This window comes from Nannobrachium achirus (assembly GCF_963921795.1).
Source record: "Nannobrachium achirus genome assembly, chromosome: 18".
NCBI classification, from domain to species: domain Eukaryota; kingdom Metazoa; phylum Chordata; class Actinopteri; order Myctophiformes; family Myctophidae; genus Nannobrachium; species Nannobrachium achirus.
In genome coordinates, this window is record NC_137825.1 from 4,279,561 (window position 1) to 4,298,520 (window position 18,960).

The window sequence follows — 18,960 nt, forward strand, 5'->3', positions numbered from 1 at the left end:
AAAAAAAATTCAAGTGCAAACTACATTATTATTTTCATCGCTGAAATTGTCAAAATCCACATTCTACAATAAAATGATCGATTGTTATGTAAGGGATAAATACTGGCTCCGCGGGGGTTGTCCAGATATAACATCCCGACGGACTGATAACTCCCGAGGCGCCAGCCGAGGGAGTTATCAGTTCGAAGGGATGAACCCCCAAGGAGGGAGGAACCCCCAAGGAGCCAGTATTTATCCCGCTTATTACCCGGCTACTAAATAAAATTAATAATTTGACTCAAAACTAAAAACAAAACGAAGTATTTCCTTGTTTATAGACGGCTGGAAGTGTTCCACAAGTGTTGCGCTGGGCGTCCTCCCAGCGCGACACGGTCGCCTTGGAAAACAAGGAAGTGCTGATTAGATAGAATCCATTTTCTGATACTAGGTCGTCTATTTCTCGCTTAAAATAATTTAAAAAACATTCTTGAGATCAATGTTTAGTTCTAAATGTCGCTGTGTGGTTGTTTACATGGCTGACATGTTGGATACGGCTCTAAATTCATGCAGCGCAGGCTGCGCAGTTTGACTGCAGCAGGTGCTCTGAGTCTTTGATTAGGCAGCGGTCTGTTATAGAGCGGAGCTATCCAGAAATAACAGACCTCTGATTTCAGCAACTGACCAATCAGAATCAAGCATTTTAACAAGCCGGGTAATAACAGGTGTTATTTTATTTTTTCAAAAAATAAATACATAAATGTTTCAACAGAATCAGGACCTGAAGGCCTGCATGACGGACGCCCTGGTCCATGACAAGCCCCAGTTTGTGCGTCTGTTCATTGAGAACGGCTTCGACATCCAGGACTACCTGACCCACGGCCGTCTGGAGCGGCTCCACAACAGAGTGGCCCAAGGCACGCTGGCCCACAAGCTGCTGCTGCAGCGCCTGGAGGAGCGGAGGGGAGACTCCCACAGGCTTCTGATCAGCCTGTATGAGGTGGGCTTCAGAGAGATACATTATATTATGAGACGTAGGAGGGGCCCGGACAGGAGTCAATCCACAGAGCCTAGTCCCTCCATGCGCCAGATGTCCTCTCCCAGTCTCGGCAGAGTAGTTCCGGAGCGGTGGAGTGAATGGTCCTGTCTTTCCTTAATAGGACTGAACGTGAGTAGCTACCGGGACGTAAAGTCGGGACTTGATCAACCCCGGCTGGGTCACCCAAGTGAGGGTTATGATGTTGTGAGACCCCAATGACCCCATTGAGCTTGGGCTACATCACTGAGGATACGGCCCAGGTGCATCCATGCCATGTTCTTTTGTTAGGTCTTTGCTGTGTAAATATAGACTTTTCACATATGTGACACATTTTTTATTTCGTTTTTTTCCCCACACCATTATAATGTCATTGTGATCATAAGACCCAGTTACTGAATGTCAGTCTCCAGGTTTTCTACACAATATGTATGACACTGATTTACTATGACACTATGGCACAGTATGAGTCCACTAGGACTAGTGGTTCTCAACCTTTTCAGGCCACTGAGCTATCTGCTATTTTCAGTCTTTGGACTGTAAAGACGTGCAATTTCTTGGGCAATCTTCATAATTCTATCAGAAATATAATATATGGTATGAATCTTTCTTGAAAGGTCGATTTGAGAAGAAATGTGGCCTTTGCAGTACTGTAGGTTTGTCTTATTTGCTCTTTTCCCCCTCTTCTGTCTCTCCAGGTGTCAGGTGTCTTGAAGATGTTAATGGGCGAGGTGTGCCAGTCATTCTACTTAACTGTTCTGGGTCTATCAGACCTCAAGTCTGTCAAGGTACTCTTTAATACTACTGCTATTTTAATACTACTGCTATTTTAATACTACTGCTATTATTTTATTTCATACACGCTTTAAATAGCCACTAGCTGTGCTGTGTTACTTTTTGTATTTTTGAATAGATTAGTTTCTTCAGCTGAACACACGTGAATGACATACAGTATACTTCCTATTCCTATCTAAACAAATGATTCTCTGGGTCAGGTGAAAAAGGGTTAGAGGGTTCTGCTCTGGCATCCAGGGAGTGTGGCCAAATGGCCAAACGGACAATTTCTTTATTTTGCCAATTTAATGTACTGAATATGTTTAAAACAATGCTGGATTGGGGGCCTAACAGTATCTATAATTTCCTCTTCATAGTTATGTTCTTCTCTCCCCAGCGTGCCAACGTCCTGCTGGATGGAGACTGTGCGTACAGGGACAAGCCCTGTCAGTTCCCCTGGATCTCCCTCTTTATCTGGGCTGTCCTGCAGAACCGCAGCGAGATGGCTGTCTTCTTCTGGGAGATGGTAAAACACCTGATGCTCAGAGAAGACTGAAGGATGTTTATATGTGGCACTGTACTGTACTGTACTGCATGTGATGCGTATGTAATCAGCCCTCTCTGTCCCTGTATCTGTCTCTCTCTCTCTTGAATTGAACTGAATTAGCCTTTATTGTCTCCGAGGAGACAAAATTGTCTTGGGCAATCAGAAGTAACAGCATACAAAAATACAAAACTACAAAAAGACAAATACATACATACATACATACATACATATACCTAAAATTCATCCAGCACCAGCACTTATGACACCCCGGTGTGCAATATATCAAGAGCCTCTAGTCCAGTATCACTCTCCCAGCATACAGGTTTCCCGTCCCCCCAGTAATTCATTACCTGTTATTGAGTGCTTGGATTGACAGTGGAACAAAGGAGAATTTGTATATGTTACGCTTTGCATTTGACCATCTGTCCATGTGTGTCCCTCTGTCCCTCTCTTCCCCTCTCCCTGTCTCTCTGCAGGCAGAGGAGCCGGTGCTGAGTGCTCTGAGTGCTTGTAGGATGCTCAGGGAGATGTCCAAGATGAAATGTGAGACAGAGACTCAACATTCTATGCTAGAGCTGGCCCAGAGGTTCGAGAAACTGGAACTCGGTGAGACCCTGAATAAACGGTAAAACGGTGTTTAGGTTGTGGCTCCTGAGCTGATACCCTGGGGTGTCCAGGAGGAACCAGATGTCACTAGGGATGGAGCTCGTTATTCTAGCGTTTTCTAATATTTGGTGGAAAGACGTGAGACGACGAATTCTGAACAGAACTGGTATCTTTTATTATTGGCCAGTTGTTGTGACTGTGGGTTTGTGGCTGACCACCATCTATGAAGATGACAATTAACAAAAGTAACAAATATTATCATTAAATAATATCATTAAGGCAATCTTTGGCAATTTTGTTAGTGTGCAATAAGTGTTAAATGGCTTTATATTATGAATAGTACTGTAATAATTTCTTGTCTTGATTGTTTAAACATGACATCATGGGCCGCTATGCTCGATAACAGGCTTGATAAGCCCAAAGCTTATTGATACCTGGTACTCAATACATTTGTTATCGGGTTTGTAGCGGATCCTTGTTTCCAGCTCCATTCCTAGATGTTACACAATCTCATTGGCTACTGCCACCACCATGTTTATAGCTAATGGAAACCAAACTAAAAGACATAAGCCAACAATCTCTCTCTCTCTCTCTCTCTCTCTCTCTCTCTCTCTCTCTCTCTCTCTCTTGCCCTCCACTCTCGTTCAGAACAACTATTGATGTACTTTTGTACAGTACTTTGTTTATTTTTTTCATTTTTGTGTCAGCTTGTTGGCACTGAGAAAAATTGTTATGTAAACTGTGTCTGAATAATTCCATAAGGGATGGGCTGCGAAAGGCAGCCAGACACGAAAATAGATTCATTCATTCATTCATTCATTCATTCATTCATTCATGTAGTTCCATCTCTATACATTTGATTTGTTCATAAATGCGCACCACGAGTGCACTCAAGTAAACATTTGTATTGGCCAGTGGAGCGCACTGGCCAATTGCTGCCGTATTTCCCCATAGTTTTATGATATTGTATGTGCACCTTCCCAACACTGCTCTCTCTAAGTAATCATGTAAAAACTAAAGAGATTACTTTCACTCCAGTATCCAAATTTGGAAACATTCTACTTAATGAAAATATACAGAGTAAATGAATATTTTAGTTTTGATGGTGGCAAGCAAATGTCTAATTTCTCCATTAGACAATATTATTACTATTACTACTACTAGTAGTAGTAGTTGTTGTTGTTGTTGTTGTTGTTGTTGTTGTTGTTGTTTTCAGCTCTCTGTAATAATGCTTTTCCTGTGTGCCGAATTCCCCACCTCAGGTGTGTTTGGTTCTTGTTACCAGAACAATGACAGCGATTCCTTCAAGCTGCTCACCAGCGCCTCTCCAGTATGGGGCAGGAACTGCCTCCAGATGGGCAAGGCTGCCAATGCATGCCTCTTCTTCAGCCATGATGGAGTACAGGTTGGTCCGTCCCTGGCTGGCTGGCTCAGCTGTATCCTCAAAACAATCTGAGTTACTGTATATTACTAGTGGTTAAAAGTCCTGTCCTTTTTAACACCTGCATTCTAGCAAGGCCAGCTGAGGACGAGCTGTGATTGGCCAGTTAGTCGCTTTGATTAGCAGTTCTACCGTGTCCTTTGTGTCCAACAAACAAACCGGCCACCGTGAAGATAAAAAAAATCAGATCTCTATTTGCTCATAAACTGAAGTTATAAGCACCATGATGCAGTGGGAATACAACATTTATTTAATTTCTCTGCGGTCAATGCTTGTTGACAGACGGGAGCTTTTGCCGACTATATATCACGCGACTGTAGTTGTTGACTGTCTGTCAGTATATAGTCTTGCGTGGACAGCTGGCTTTTTAGCGTTTTCATCGGTTTTACATGGAGATAAAATAGCTGTTTTTAAAAATACCTGTGTACGTGTGGACATAACCTGGCTTAGAATGTCGCAACTTATCTCTTTTTTTATTTTTATTTTATTTTATTATTTATTTATTTTTTATCTGAACTAGAAAGCAAATGGTTTCAGCACTTTGATTTGATCATTTTGAGGGCCTGAATGATATGGTTTGGGAAAATACTGTACGTATAGCTTATGTAAACCAAATTACATAATCAAATTGCATGCAAATCTTTGTGTTATATTTGGGAATGATTAAAAACAGGCCGATCTATTTCTCAGGCCAAGCTGTCTAAGATCTGGTGGGGCGGCATGAAGAGGGGCACCAAAGAGTGGAAAGTCCTTCTCACGCTTTTCTGCCCCATCCTCTGCTACACCAACCTCATCTTCTCCAGGTTAGCACCTGGGCCCTATACATGTTTAACACAAATAATATGCTTGTTTTCCCATCTGTACCATAATTATACATGAAACTTTGTTTAAAGGACAACTTTGTTTTTTTTTTACAACAAGTGTTCATATTTTATTTAGATTGTAATTAGAGAAAAGAACAGATGAGTTTTAAAATGTTTTCATGTACTGCTTTCTATTGTTTTAGCCATTTTAGTATTTTGATTTCAGTGGGGGCATGCGTGCAAGTGGCTAAATATGTCTTTTAAGACACAATAAGCCGGCAATTTCTTTGTTACTATTTACACCAGCCCCAATAAGTCACATCTGCCCATGTAAGATTGTGGTGCATCTTGGGAATGGGCTTATTGTGTCAAATTGTGTGTACAAATACATATTTAGTCATTTGCATGCATGCCCCCAACGGGGGCTGCTCTCCATTCCGACATTCCGGCATTCAGACCTTGACTTCTAATTTTCTGATTAGGGTTAGGGTTAGGTATATAGGTAGGCTATATATATAGGGTTAGTGTCGGTCTGGTGGGATCTCTGAATGGCAGCATGTCTGAATGGGGTGATGCACCCGCCGCCCCCAACCTGGGGGCATGCATGCAAATCAAAATCATTACAATCACTAAAACGATAGAAAGAAGTAAATGAAAACATTTACACTCATCTTTTCTTTTCTCTAATGACTATCTAAAATATGAACCCTTGTTGTAAAAAAACAAAGTTGTCCTTTAAAGACTACATACCGGTAAGATGAGCCGGTTTGTCATGATGCTCCGCCTCGCAGGAAGACAGTGGAAGCATCAAGATGCCATACGTTCTGGAGTGCTCCCGTCACATCGTTTGTGGGCACCGTGGTGATGTACTTCCTCTTCCTCTTCCTGTTTGCCTACGTGCTGCTGGTGGACTTTAAGCCACCGCCCCCTAGTGGGCCGGCCATCAGTGAATACGTGCTGTACTTCTGGGTGTTCACCTTCATGTGTGAGGAGATCCGACAGGTGGGTGAAGGGAGGCAGGTATGTAGTGGTGGGAAAAGCACTCAAATTGTTTATCAAGTATCAATTCTGCGATGCAAGGAAAAGTCCAGTAATCAAAGTTCACTTGATTAAAAGTACAAAAGTATTGGCATTAAAATATACTAACGCACTAACGCATTGTGAAACAGGGACAGACCCTCACATTTGCATTTTGTGTTAGAGCAAAACTCACACACTTATGCAATAAATATAAAGTGCAACAGTGGCGAATGAGGTTTGAATAATCTATCATTAATATTACAAATAGAGGCAGAAAAAAACACTTGTTTTGGTCTTTTTTAGACCTTCATCAGGCTATCTTTTCAAAATACCATCGATACCAGTATTTGCATTGCAAAGCGATTCGATACGATACAAGGTCAAACGATTCGATATTTAGCAGTTTGCATATCAATATAGTAGATTGTTGACATTTAAAATCGATTCTTCGATACACAAAGTTACTATATCGTTACACCTCTACTATTTAGCTTATTGTGGGCTCGCCTGAAAGGCGAGAACACTATGTTATCTTCATTATTTATAGAGTGAGTTCTGTCGCATGAGTTCCGTCGCAGACTGTACAAAGGCAGGTGCAATTGAGGTGTGGAAAATCTGGAGCTGGAGTATTGGTTGAGCTTCACATGACAGTTAACACGCTGTAGAATAATAGTCACGAGCGAGCCCACACGGTTTTGTAGGATTTATAACTATTTTGAATCTTCATATTTGTATTTCTGTCCACACTACTGTTGAGGAGGCTCATTCATGTCAGTGCCTGCAATGTTGCCACTGTAATGTGAGTGCATGTGACAACTTAATTACTATTTAATTTCGTTCAGGCATTTTCTGTGGGCTACCTGTACACAACTCTGCATCAGGGGATGATGCGGTACATGCAGGATTTCTGGAACAAGTATGACCTCACTTCCATCGTCCTGTTCCTAATCGGCCTTTTCTGCAGGTCGGTACACAGACATTTCTTTCATGATTAGTTACTGTAGTACTTGAAGTAAATAGAGCGCTATAAGAAATGTCGAAAATGTGATAATCTTCAAATCATAAAAATAGGCGTGTGACTAAAACAAATTAAATTAGATGAAATGAAACTTGTTTTATTCTGTATGAAGAGAAGTATAAACCCACACTCACTTTGAGTCAACAAGAGTCTTTTTTTAATAAAGATGAAGCAGCAGCAGTCAACAGATATACAGACACGTTCCGTCTCTCAGGCCATCATCATGTGTGTTTTATTCTGCTCAGGATGTTTGAGTGGTCCCTACGAGTTTGTTTTATACTGTTCAGGATGTTTGAGTGGTCCCTACGAGTTTGTTTTATTCTGCTTAGGATGTTTGAGTGGTCCTACAAGTTTGTTTTATACTGTTCAGGATGTTTGAGTGGTCCTACGAGTTTGGAAGGATGGTCCTGTGCATCGCCTACATGGTCTTCACTCTCCGTCTCAATCACATCTTCGCCGCTCACAGGGAGATGGGACCAAAGATCATCATTGTTGGCAAGATGGTAAGATATAAGACAAGGGTCTTCAACAGGGGGTCCGGGACCCCTAGGGGTCCAAATCTTTGTGTGATAGAAATGTTTTTATTTTTGTATTAACCACTTGAACCCTAGTGTCCTTATTCTGAGAACTTTAGACAAAAATAGATGATCTGCAAGCTCACAACGCCTTGCAGCGCGAGCCATTGTGAGCTTGTAGATCGGCTATGTTTGGCAAAGAGCTTTGGTGTAGAGGGGGAAAAGATACAACTAATTACAGAGTGAAAGGTCAAGTTTATTAAGTATTGACAGTTCAAGTGGTTAAATATCTGAAAACACAAATTTACATGAATCCAAAATACACTGATGCTGTCAAACAATGAAATATGGACTCTATGAACAGGTTGTGGGGGTCCCTGCTCATTCTCTCTCTCAACTAAGGGGTCATTGGCCTGAAAACATTGAAGATCCCATATATAAGATATATCAATGCTCTTCTATCACACTGTGAGGGTAGCATTGGTCACTGATATCATTATATAACGAACACACAATGTACGTCTTTGTTTCTGTCTGTTCAGATGCAAGATACCTCCATCTACCTCCTGTTCCTGGGGGTGTGGCTAATGGCATATGGAGTCGCCAACCACGCGCTGCTCTATTCCTACGATCCCAACCCAAATCGCATCTTCCGCCGAGTGTTCTACAGACCTTTCCTGCACATCTTCGGACATTTTCCTGTTGAGGAACTAGACGGTGTGTGTGTGTGTGTGTGTGTTTGTGGCTGACTTTCCAAACTGGTGTGAATCATGATGTTATTTCCCTCGCCACGCCTCATATCCCCCCCACCCCAATTGTGTCTAATTTCTGGGGTGTTGGGAGCTATGGGGATTTGGGGGTTAGTGCTATGGGACAGTGCCAAATGCACCAAACCCATTTTGTTCTAGTTCACATTATACATCAACTGCCTAAGGTTTAATGCCATTCTGACTATAGTTCATTTTCAGCTGTTTGAAGTTCAGTATTTGACCTTCATATAAGGGTCCAAAACTCCAAATGGACCCTTATATGAACTCTTTAACTCTTGAGAGCGTAAAATGAAACCAAACCATTTGGTTTGATTGTATGCTCACTATTTCTCCTATAATGGGACCAGCATCAATACAGTATGATGGGCTTGCTAATGTACCATTTAATAGAGGCATAGTCAAAATGAAACTGCACTAAAACTAACTAATATTTACAGGATTTCATCATCTAAAGATTTTGTAGCTTTGTTAATAGTCTCTTACCCCCTAATGATCAGTAAAGGCAGTGGTTCATGTATGCAAATATATGATAGCAGAGCCCATGAGCCTAGTTGTATAAAATAATTAAAAAATAAAACAAACTATTATAATCATAACAATAATACAAATATTATTGTTAATCATCACATTCTTTTGTTTTTTTTATTCAAAGTGGGAGAACATTGGGACATTGCCTGCACTGACAATGTGACGCTGATAGAGGGCGGTGCTGAGCCATGCAGGAGTGAGTACAGCAACTGGCTGGTGATCGTACTGCTGGTGGTTTTCCTGCTGGTCACCAACATACTGCTCATCAACCTGCTCATCGCCATCCTCAGGTAGAGAAACAAGGACATTCCTCCTTCCTTCTGTCTATGACCCATTATTACAGTGGCGGAAAGTAACTAAGTACATTTATACATTTTTTTATTTATTTCTTATTTACTTCATTTCCAATTTTCTGTACTTTTACTTTACCTCCACTACACCTCAGAGGCAAATATTGTACTTCAGTTAGTTTAGACCAGGGGCATAGTTCTGCCGATTTAAAATTACTCCAATATGGAAGTAAAACTTCCTACAGTATGATTGGCCGCTAGTTGCGCTGTTTTCCCCCCCGGCCGGTTGCAAAAAGAATTGTTCTCCATTGGATCCCATTCATTTTCCCCTTTCGTGTTCTAGCCTTAATTAACATTTTCATGAATACTTTATGGTTCCTATCGCTAGTTAAAAATTGCCTTTCAATCACCATCATATGCGTTTTGTCGAAATTTGGTCAATTTATTTTAAAATAGATGATAAAGTTGCAGGGATCCCAGATCAGCCTTTGCCCACATCAGCTCATCAGCGTCGGTCGTAATGCGACGCACTGTTAGCTTGTAGGTCGGTTTTCTTTGTACAACAGCGTATAAACATTGTTACAATGTAAAACTATTATACAAACCCAGGTTACACTGTACAATATAGGCAGACGCTCTTAATCCAGAGCTATTAAAATGAGTGAGGACATAAATAAACACACATATAGCCTATTCTGTATAATTATATAAATGTTAAAACATCGTTTTTGTTAATACGCCTATAATTTATTTACTCTTATAGGCATATCAGCCACACGACTTGGTATTTATTTATTATGAAGGCTATACCTGCCCGATTGTGTAACAACTTATGAGAGCCTATATATAATGCCACCAAAACAATGTGTCTTTATTTTTTTTCTCGTCATGATTTGTGCAAGTATGGCATGCCACATCAATCCGTGATCGACATGAGCCTACAGATTATCAGTGGCCACTGCCGCCACTCACAGCTAAAATAGCCTATGTTCTAAGCCAATGGAAGCCTATATTATTTTATGAACTCGTCTTTAACATTGGCATATGGCATTCTTGATAATTTGTCATGTATGCCTACCACAGACTTACTTTACATTAGGCCTACTTCAGACCATTTATCAAATATTTCATGTAACATTTTGGAAACTGAAAACAGCACTTTTTACAAAAGTTGCATGTCCTGCTATCCTGTGTATCCCTTGGCATACCTCATCCATCCTGTTGTTGGAGCCAGCTGAGTATGGGAGATCTTGGTCGGGAGCTCTTTTGGAATTTGAAGTGGGTCATAGCAGGCTTCGGCGACGTGATGTTATGGCATTTAATATCTGGCTTTTTATAGGTTTAGAACGGCTAGTATAATAATGTATTTCCCCCAAGTAACCACTCGTATATAAAGTGGTATAGCCTATAATAGAATATAAAACTAAACAAAAGAAACACTCAACATTTAGCGCCTCGCCAAATGGTATTAATTAAAACATTTGAAAACGACACTGAGGCTACAGTATAATTGTCAATAGAACAGTCTACACGTCAAACAAAGTTAGCACTTACATTCACACATACACATTTCACACAAATTAGCATAGGAACGCACACAAATAGGCATTGGTTGATCTCACATTTTATTTCCAAAATATAAACCAGAAAGAAATTGACTGAATCAAAGAGGAGGAATAGGCTGATTGATGTAGGCTACTACTGTAAATACCTCAATCAAACAAAAATGACACGAATCAAGCGCATTTACGTTAACGATCGCTGATTGAAATAACCTCTTTAATATGTAGGAATAATTAACCCACGATACTGCATAATGTCAGCTCAATAATTAGTTCACCAATCAATTCATTAATCCAGCTTCTCGCTACTGTAGCCTACTTAGCATGTCACAATCATAGACTGTAGTCACAATGGACAATTCATATGCATATTGCATCCATTCCTACATTAATCGCATTGTTAACATAGGTGTCACATTGACATTGTTGATAGCTTTTGTTAAGAGGTGTGAATGAAAACTATTAGTGCAACTTCAGTCATATAAACATCACAAATCCCTGTTAATAAATATGAATAAACCCATGCATATTTCTCTGGACGAATGCCTCTTTGCTTTGTGAAAAGTCTAGTGGACAACTGGATTATTATAAGACCCTGCGGAACTGCACGGGCACTTTCAAAAGTAGAGTCTTCAACAAGGCTTCCAATGCGGGGTACAGAGTCCTAGACGGCCCGGTCAGGTTAGCAGCGGCTGCAGTCCAAACGTTCGGTGCACAAATCTCCGTGGTAAAATCAAAACGTTTTTCGGACATTTACTGTCACTGCGTCCGTCTGTGTCAGCCATGCTGGATTTGTTTTTCGCTGGCTGACTTGTGGGCGGTCCCAGGGCGGTCCACGTTTTCTTCTTCGTCTGCTATATTTTCGGCAGACCTCAACACATTCTCCCGAGTATCCTTGCGTTTCACGTGACCGTTGGCAGCCAATAGCATCTCAGGTGGCATTACAATTCTATGTATTTCTATGATGGCGACACCCATTTCAAGGGGTGGAAAAGGGCCATTTGCGCTGCATAGAAACCAATGGCTTCGTTTCGTCCATATTTTTCTACAGTCTATGGTTTAGACAACTAAACTCTGAAGCAGACTTGAGCCATGAACGAGAGGTGAGCTGAGCGAGCTAAAGCAAGTGAGTCGCCGTGCAGACCATTACAAAGTCTGCTTCAGCCGACTCGGACTCAGTGCCATTACGCAAGTTAGCAAATCATATCTATAATCAGTTAAAATCAACATTAGCCTACATTCATTCCTTTATAACCAGCTTGTCAGTTAAAATGGATTTTACATAACCATGACTTTAATATCGTAAGTGGCGGACACGAGTGGGGTGAGCGAGTGTGGAAGTTGGGATTTTGTAATTTGTCCATTAACTTATGCCTCCTACAGTACATGCCATCTCCTTCCCATTACATCTTTTTAGTGTTTTGATATATTAGGTTATTGTTTGGCGTTTTTGTTGTCCCTTTAATCCTCCATGCAGCAACACCTTTGAGAAGGTGCAGGAGAAGAGCGACATCTACTGGAAGTTCCATCGCTACAACCTCATCTTGGAGTACGAGTTCCGTCCTAATTTGGCTCCTCCGTTCATCATCGTCTCCCACCTTACGTATCTCTTCCTCTGGGCTTGGGGACAAGTGAAAGTCGCCTGCTTTGGTTAGTGTTTGATTTGGATCAAAACAAATTAACCACGTAAGCAGGGGTCTTCAGCGTTTTCAGTCCACGGACCCCTTAGTTGAGAGAGAGAGATGAAGCAGGGACCCCCACAACCTGTTCAAAGATTCCATATAAAATTTGTTTCATTGTTTGACAGCACAATCATCAGTGTACCATTATTTTGGATTCATGTCAATTTGTGTTTTCAGATATTTAACCACTTGAACTGTCAATACTCAAATAAATTTCACTGTAACTAGTGTGCTCTTTTCCCCCTCCAAGGCTCTTTGCCAAAAATAGCCGATCTACAAGCACACAGCACCTCACAGCGTGAGGTGTTATGAGCTTGTAGATCTGCTATTTTTGGCTAAAGTTCTCAGAATATGGACGCTAGGGTTCAAGAAAGGGGGAAAAAACTATTTTCTATCACACAAAGATTTGGAGGACCCAGTGTAGTAAGTCTGAGGACCCCCGGGGGGTCCTGGAGCCGCTGTTGAAGACCCCTGGCATAAAGACTTACCGGTACATGTTTTATCTTGAAAAGGGTTAGGTTGTGTAATTTGACCATTGGGTGAAGACTTGAACGACATGATGGTGCTTATCAAACATTGCATCAATTATGATGGTATAGCAATGTAATGTTCTGATTTGTTGAGATTTGTTGAGCTTTTTAGAACAATCTGTGGAGCTACTGTACCCCAAAAAAATCTGTTCATGCAAATAAGCTCTGCATTTTCCCCCAACGGTTAGAAGGGAAGTCAAGGTGTGAAGCAGCTAGCCGGCTGGAGCGCAGAGACGAAGAGGCTAGAAGGCTAATGAGATGGGAGATGACTCAGAAGAAGAAGTTCCTGACGGCCCAGAGGGAGATGGAGAGAGGCAGTGACTCTGAGAGGATTAGACACGTGTCTGACAAGTGAGATGATGATGATGATGATGATGATGATTTCATGTCAATCACTAGTAGGAATGGAACTTGAAACAAGGGCCCGCTACAAACTCGATAACACATTTATTAGGTACCCGGTATCAATAAGCTTTGCTTTTGGCTTATCAGGTTTGTTATCGAGCATAGCGGTCATTAGGCCTAAGTCCGATTTGAAAATTACCAACTGTTTTACTAGAAAATATATTCCTCAGCCTCTGGAGCAGCTAGAAACAAAATTCCAACACTATTTGATAGCGTACTTACACCTTTGGATTTTCATAGAAAATAAATCAGAAAATAAATATTTAAATTTATTTTTACTGTACAACATACTGTACATACTGTAATACATTAAAAAGTGTTCCCGGCCTGAGGGGGTAATACACTTTAATATGTACCCGTCCAGAATGGGTTAAGACAAGAGGGGATCAAGACATTAATACAATACTATTCATACTATTCATAATATAAAGCCATGTAACACTTATTGCACACTAATGCATGATTGTTTTAATGATATTTAATGATAATATTTGTTACTTTCGTTAATTGTCGTCTTCATAGATGTTGGTCAGCCGTCACAACAACTGACCAATAAAAAAAAGATACCAGTTCTGTTCAGAATGTATTGTCTCGCATTTTTCCATAAAATATTAGAAAAGGCCGGCTCAATAAGCTGGATCGATAAGGTGCTCATTATCAATAAAAAAAATAACTAGCCCCATCCCTAATCACTAGTAGGCCTATTTGTATTTGTATTATTAGTATGTAGTGCAGTGGTTCTCAACCAGCCGTCCCTGAGGGGGTTCCAGGTGGTCCCCAGTTAAATGATGGAGAGTTGGTAACCAAATGGACCCTTATAGGTCTGTAACTCTTGAGAACGTAAAATTAGACCAAACCATTTGGTTTAATTGTATTTAATTCTATGCTGTCTGTGTGTGTGTGTGTGTGTGTGTGTGTGTGTGTGTGTGTGTGTGTGTGTGTGTGTGTGTGTGTGTGTGTGTGTGTGTGTGTGTGTGTGTGTGTGTGTGTGTGTGTGTGTGTGTGTGTGTGTGTGTGTGTGTGTGGACAGAGTGGACAGTGTGCTGAAACAGCTGACTGAGAGCAGAGACTTTGACCAGAGGCTTAAGCAGATGTCTGACAAGTGAGATTATGTTGTCTTTATATTGGAAATATTGGATTTCACTTCATGTCAATCTCAACCAGTGTTGTTTTTGACAGCACATTTTGATTTAGTTTTAGCCGAAAAAGTGAAAAACTTCTGGGAACCCAGATTAGTTTTAGCCATAGTCTTTTGAATAAAATGTCATTTAGTTTTAGTCAATTTAGTCACCTGAAAGGTTTTAGTTTTAGTCTAGTTTTAGTTGACTGGATATCATAAGATTTTAAGCGACTAAATCCACAGTTGATTTAGTCAACTAAAATGTATTTTGGCAGGCCTTGATGGCATCGTAATGACTGTTGCGACTTGTAGATCTGCTATTTTCAGCACGCAACACCGGATAGCGACATAAACATAAAATTACTCTCTTCTCCACTAGTCCCTCCCCGACATTTTAGTTTTTATTGTGTTGACTAAATTGTCAATATTAGTTAGTCTTAGTTTTAGTCATCACAGCTTAGTTTTTATTTTGCTTTTATTTTGTTTTCGTCATTGAAAAAGACGCAGTCGACAAACATATTTCGTCATAGTTTTAGTCGACGAAATCAACACTGATCTCAACCTTGAACTTATTAGGATCTGTGCATACCGGTACCTTCATATATTTAATGTATTTAAATCCAGGCTACAACATCTGTGAAGATTTTATTTATTTATATTTATATTTATATCCCTAGCATCCCTATTCCGGGGGGGGGGGGGACCTTTGCCGAAAATAGCCGATCTACAAGCTCACAGATCCGACTGCGAAATCTGATCTACGGCACGTTGTGAACTTGTACGTCGGCAATTTGAGGTTTAAGTGGTTAAAGCTCTGAACAATCAGATTAATATGAATCCAACATCGACTGAAATATATAATGTGTCAACAAACATAAAACTTGAGTTTTACAGTACAACAGTCTGATGGCAGAGTTGTTAAATGACTTCTTTTCTATTGATTAGTCACGCCATGCAGACTTGAGTTCAATAATATCTATATTTTTTGTGGTTGCATTCCTAAGCCAATAATTTGAGGAGACTCTTTGATTCTGGATGGAGACCCAAATACATGGGTCTCCATCCAGAAACAATGGGGGTACATTTATTATAATCAAAAAAATTGGCTTAGGAATGCGACATAAACCAAAAAAATATTATTGAACTCAAGTATCCATGGGGTGAGTGATCGACAGAAAAAAAGTCATTTTGGGGGAGAACTACTCCTTTAAACAAGTCTATGAAGCTATCTGAAAATGTTTAATCTGAAACACAATTTAGTTGGGTCCCTGCTGTATCTCTCTCTCTCAGCTAATAATAATAATAAGATTAATGTAGGCCTATAGCACCTTTTTAATAGCCTGGGTGCCAGCCTGTTCGCTCCGTTCCACGATTTGTTTTGTCTCTCCAGCATCACAGTCTGGAAGCCTCCTATCTCCAAGGTGAGGTACGTGGGACATAGAAGCGGGATTCACACAGCCGTGGCTTCCGATTGGTCTTTGGTGATGTCTGTCAAACACACCAGTGTGTATTGGCTGGCTGATGACGCAGCTCAGATTCGTTGGAACAACACCACGTGGCTTTCCAGCCACTGCGGCTTCCGATTGGCCTGTGGTGCGGGGCGGGACAAATACACCAGTCTGTATTGGCTGGCTGATGACGTAGCTACACTAACCCTACTCTGATTTGTTGGAACAACACCCAATCAGCAACGTCCTCGCTACGTCACAACGGACGTTCAGAAATGCGAGTCAACTGAATCATTTCCAGACTGTGATGCGGAGAGACAAAACAAATCGCGGAATGGAGCGAACAGACTGGCACCCAGGCTACCTTTTTAAGTCACAAAGTGTTTAACAGAAGAAATCGCAGAACAAGACATAAACCAATAGCAAAGGCCCCAAGTCTCCTTTAGTTTTTAAGCGACATGTTGGAATGATAAGCGGTGCTTTGGCCGATGATCTAAGCTCGCGAGTATAGGCCTGAAACACACAGAAGACCCCTGGGATTACACATAATTGTATGTTGGTGGTCTGTGCGATCCGTGCTCGAAAATAGAATTTTTGATGACGTTTCTATTGTGTCAGGGTTCCTGAGTAAATAAGTGGTGAAGCTCATTAAGCTCTCCTACTAGGATCTCCTTTTAGTTGACCTTGTACCAGTGATTTGTACTGTCATGATCAGAGCAACGTTTAGTTTAGTTGTAAATGATGACACTGTGTGTTTGTTTACATGGCTGTGATGTTGGATACAGCATAACATTCACACAGTGCAGCAGGTGCTCTGAGCCTTTGATTGGTCAGAGGTCTGTTATAGAGCAGAGCGGTCATTATACACAAATAACACACCGCTGAATTCAGCGATTGGCCAATCAGAATCAAGCATTCAACCAAGCCGCTTAATAAACATCATGACCTAGTGAGCTGCAGCAGGTTGCTTGTGTCGTATTCAATCATTATTCTTATCGTTTCGTTTTATTGAGCAAATGTTTTTGATAATTTTCATTTAATATTTGATTATATTTTAATGTATTTATCTTCTTACTGTTAATATGTTATCTGTGGACAGAGTGGACAGTGTGCTGAAACAGCTGACAGAAACAACAGACCGCTTTGACCACAGGCAGAGATCTTTGGAGACTGAGGTAACTTAGACCTGTCCACAAAGAACTATCATAATGAACTCAAACTAACAAAATAACTCAAACTAGAATTTAAAATACATTTTAGTTACCTGAAATAAAAATAAATATCAGAATTTACACACACAAAAAGATAACTAACAGAAACTGTATCGGATGGACAAAACTACGTGGCAACTGAAACCATAGCGAAAATGTCCTTAATTTGTAGCCGAGGGCAGGGATTGTGTTGTGTCCAATAATAAAATAATAAAACATTAAACTTGGATCATTAGCCTAGTATGTGGTTGTATATGACATCTATTTTCCATTTAACTGTGTCGGCTTTAAGGCCTACTATTTTAAAAGGTATGTTTTTCTTTCTTTTTTTTTTACTACACAATACCTTTTTCTGACCTTTTTGAATCGCACACCTGACTAAAGCCCTTTGCACACAGGCGCGTTTAACCGCACGGATAAAACGGACAATATCATTTTTTGAAAAGAAAACAATGATTCTCTATGACCTCATGCCCACCGGCTCCGAATTAGCCGTGCGACGAGTGGCTGCCGCTGTGCGTTTTTTTCTCGATCGAAACCAGTTCGATTCGTGCGTCTTGTCGCATGCGGTAAAAAACTCATCACTCCTTTTATGACTCCTTTTTGGATCCGCAGCGCCGATTCCGCACAGCCTTGCACACCAAATCCAATGCGTTTTATTCATGCCGCAAACGAAAAAAAACGCAACTGTCCTGTGTGCAAAGGGCTTAATACCCCATATAAAAACCTAGTAAGTAAAACTAGGCATTTTCACAAAATAAAAACTAAACAAGTAATCCTACTTTAAAAATGAATTACAATTAACAACAACACAAAAAAAAGGGGGGGGAGGGGAGTCTGTTCCTATGGATCATACTCATCCTTAGTCTGTGATGAAACCTCAGGCAAAATGCATCCCAAATGTTGGCCATGCACCATCCTCCCAAAGCCAAGGGTTTTATGAATTAACGTTTGAAATTCATGCCTTTATGCAGTTTATTTTTTATTTTTTCTTCCACTAGGTGGAGAAATGCTCCAACGCTCTCAGCTGGATCATGGATACTTTGGCACAAAGCACCCTGGCAAAGCCTGGTCGACCGCCACCCACCTTTTAAAGGCCCTAGTTGTGCAGGTTCTATCTAACTATTCATTTAGCGAATGTCTGTCCCTTGTCCGTCCGTCCGTCCGTCCGTCCGTCTGCATGCTGACATCTATACTATAATTTTGCGAATGTCTGAGTGAGTGTCTGAGTGAGTGTCTGAGTGTCTGTCACAGCGTTTCTCCTCAGTGGCTGGAGCAATTGATCTGAAATCGCATCACCATAAGCATATGAACACACCTGACATAACTGTGAAGCCCGTTTGTCACTTTCACAAATCGTATGCTGTATATTAGCATTTTTATGGTGTATCTACTATCTATTCTGCATCTAGCATGAGGCACATCTATTCTGCATCTAGCTTGAGGCAAAATGTTTAACCAGCTCTGTGTGTGTGTGTGTGTGTGTGTGTGTGTGTGTGTGTGTGTGTGTGCAGGCAGGCGGGTGTGTGTGCAGGCGGGCGGGCTGGGGGGGGGGACAGTATCTCTGTAGCCATTAAACGAAACGGGTTTCTTACATTGATGCTCCTACATCATGCAAGCACCAGTTAAAGTTACTTTCCATCCCTCATATACTGTGTGCACAGTGCACATCCCATAA

The 18,960-nt window shown here is 40.9% G+C and overlaps 1 protein-coding gene across 1 annotated transcript in view; it reads left to right on the forward strand.

Annotated features, from left to right (window-relative positions):
- The window catches only part of LOC308302678 (transient receptor potential cation channel subfamily M member 4-like), a gene marked incomplete at both ends in the record, with an annotated part of 37,936 nt that extends 19,560 nt beyond the window's left edge, over window positions 1-18,376 (forward strand). The window contains 15 exons of the mRNA XM_080746965.1: window positions 749-976; window positions 1,711-1,800; window positions 2,184-2,312; window positions 2,810-2,939; window positions 4,202-4,344; window positions 5,071-5,183; window positions 5,975-6,203; window positions 7,046-7,167; window positions 7,592-7,724; window positions 8,279-8,453; window positions 9,159-9,324; window positions 12,364-12,536; window positions 13,287-13,449; window positions 17,171-17,246; window positions 18,284-18,376. Of these exons, the coding sequence (XP_080603091.1) occupies window positions 749-976; window positions 1,711-1,800; window positions 2,184-2,312; window positions 2,810-2,939; window positions 4,202-4,344; window positions 5,071-5,183; window positions 5,975-6,203; window positions 7,046-7,167; window positions 7,592-7,724; window positions 8,279-8,453; window positions 9,159-9,324; window positions 12,364-12,536; window positions 13,287-13,449; window positions 17,171-17,246; window positions 18,284-18,376 (2,163 nt within the window). The remainder of the gene's footprint in view (window positions 1-748; window positions 977-1,710; window positions 1,801-2,183; window positions 2,313-2,809; window positions 2,940-4,201; window positions 4,345-5,070; window positions 5,184-5,974; window positions 6,204-7,045; window positions 7,168-7,591; window positions 7,725-8,278; window positions 8,454-9,158; window positions 9,325-12,363; window positions 12,537-13,286; window positions 13,450-17,170; window positions 17,247-18,283) is intronic.
- Between the last annotated feature and the right edge of the window lie 584 nt (window positions 18,377-18,960).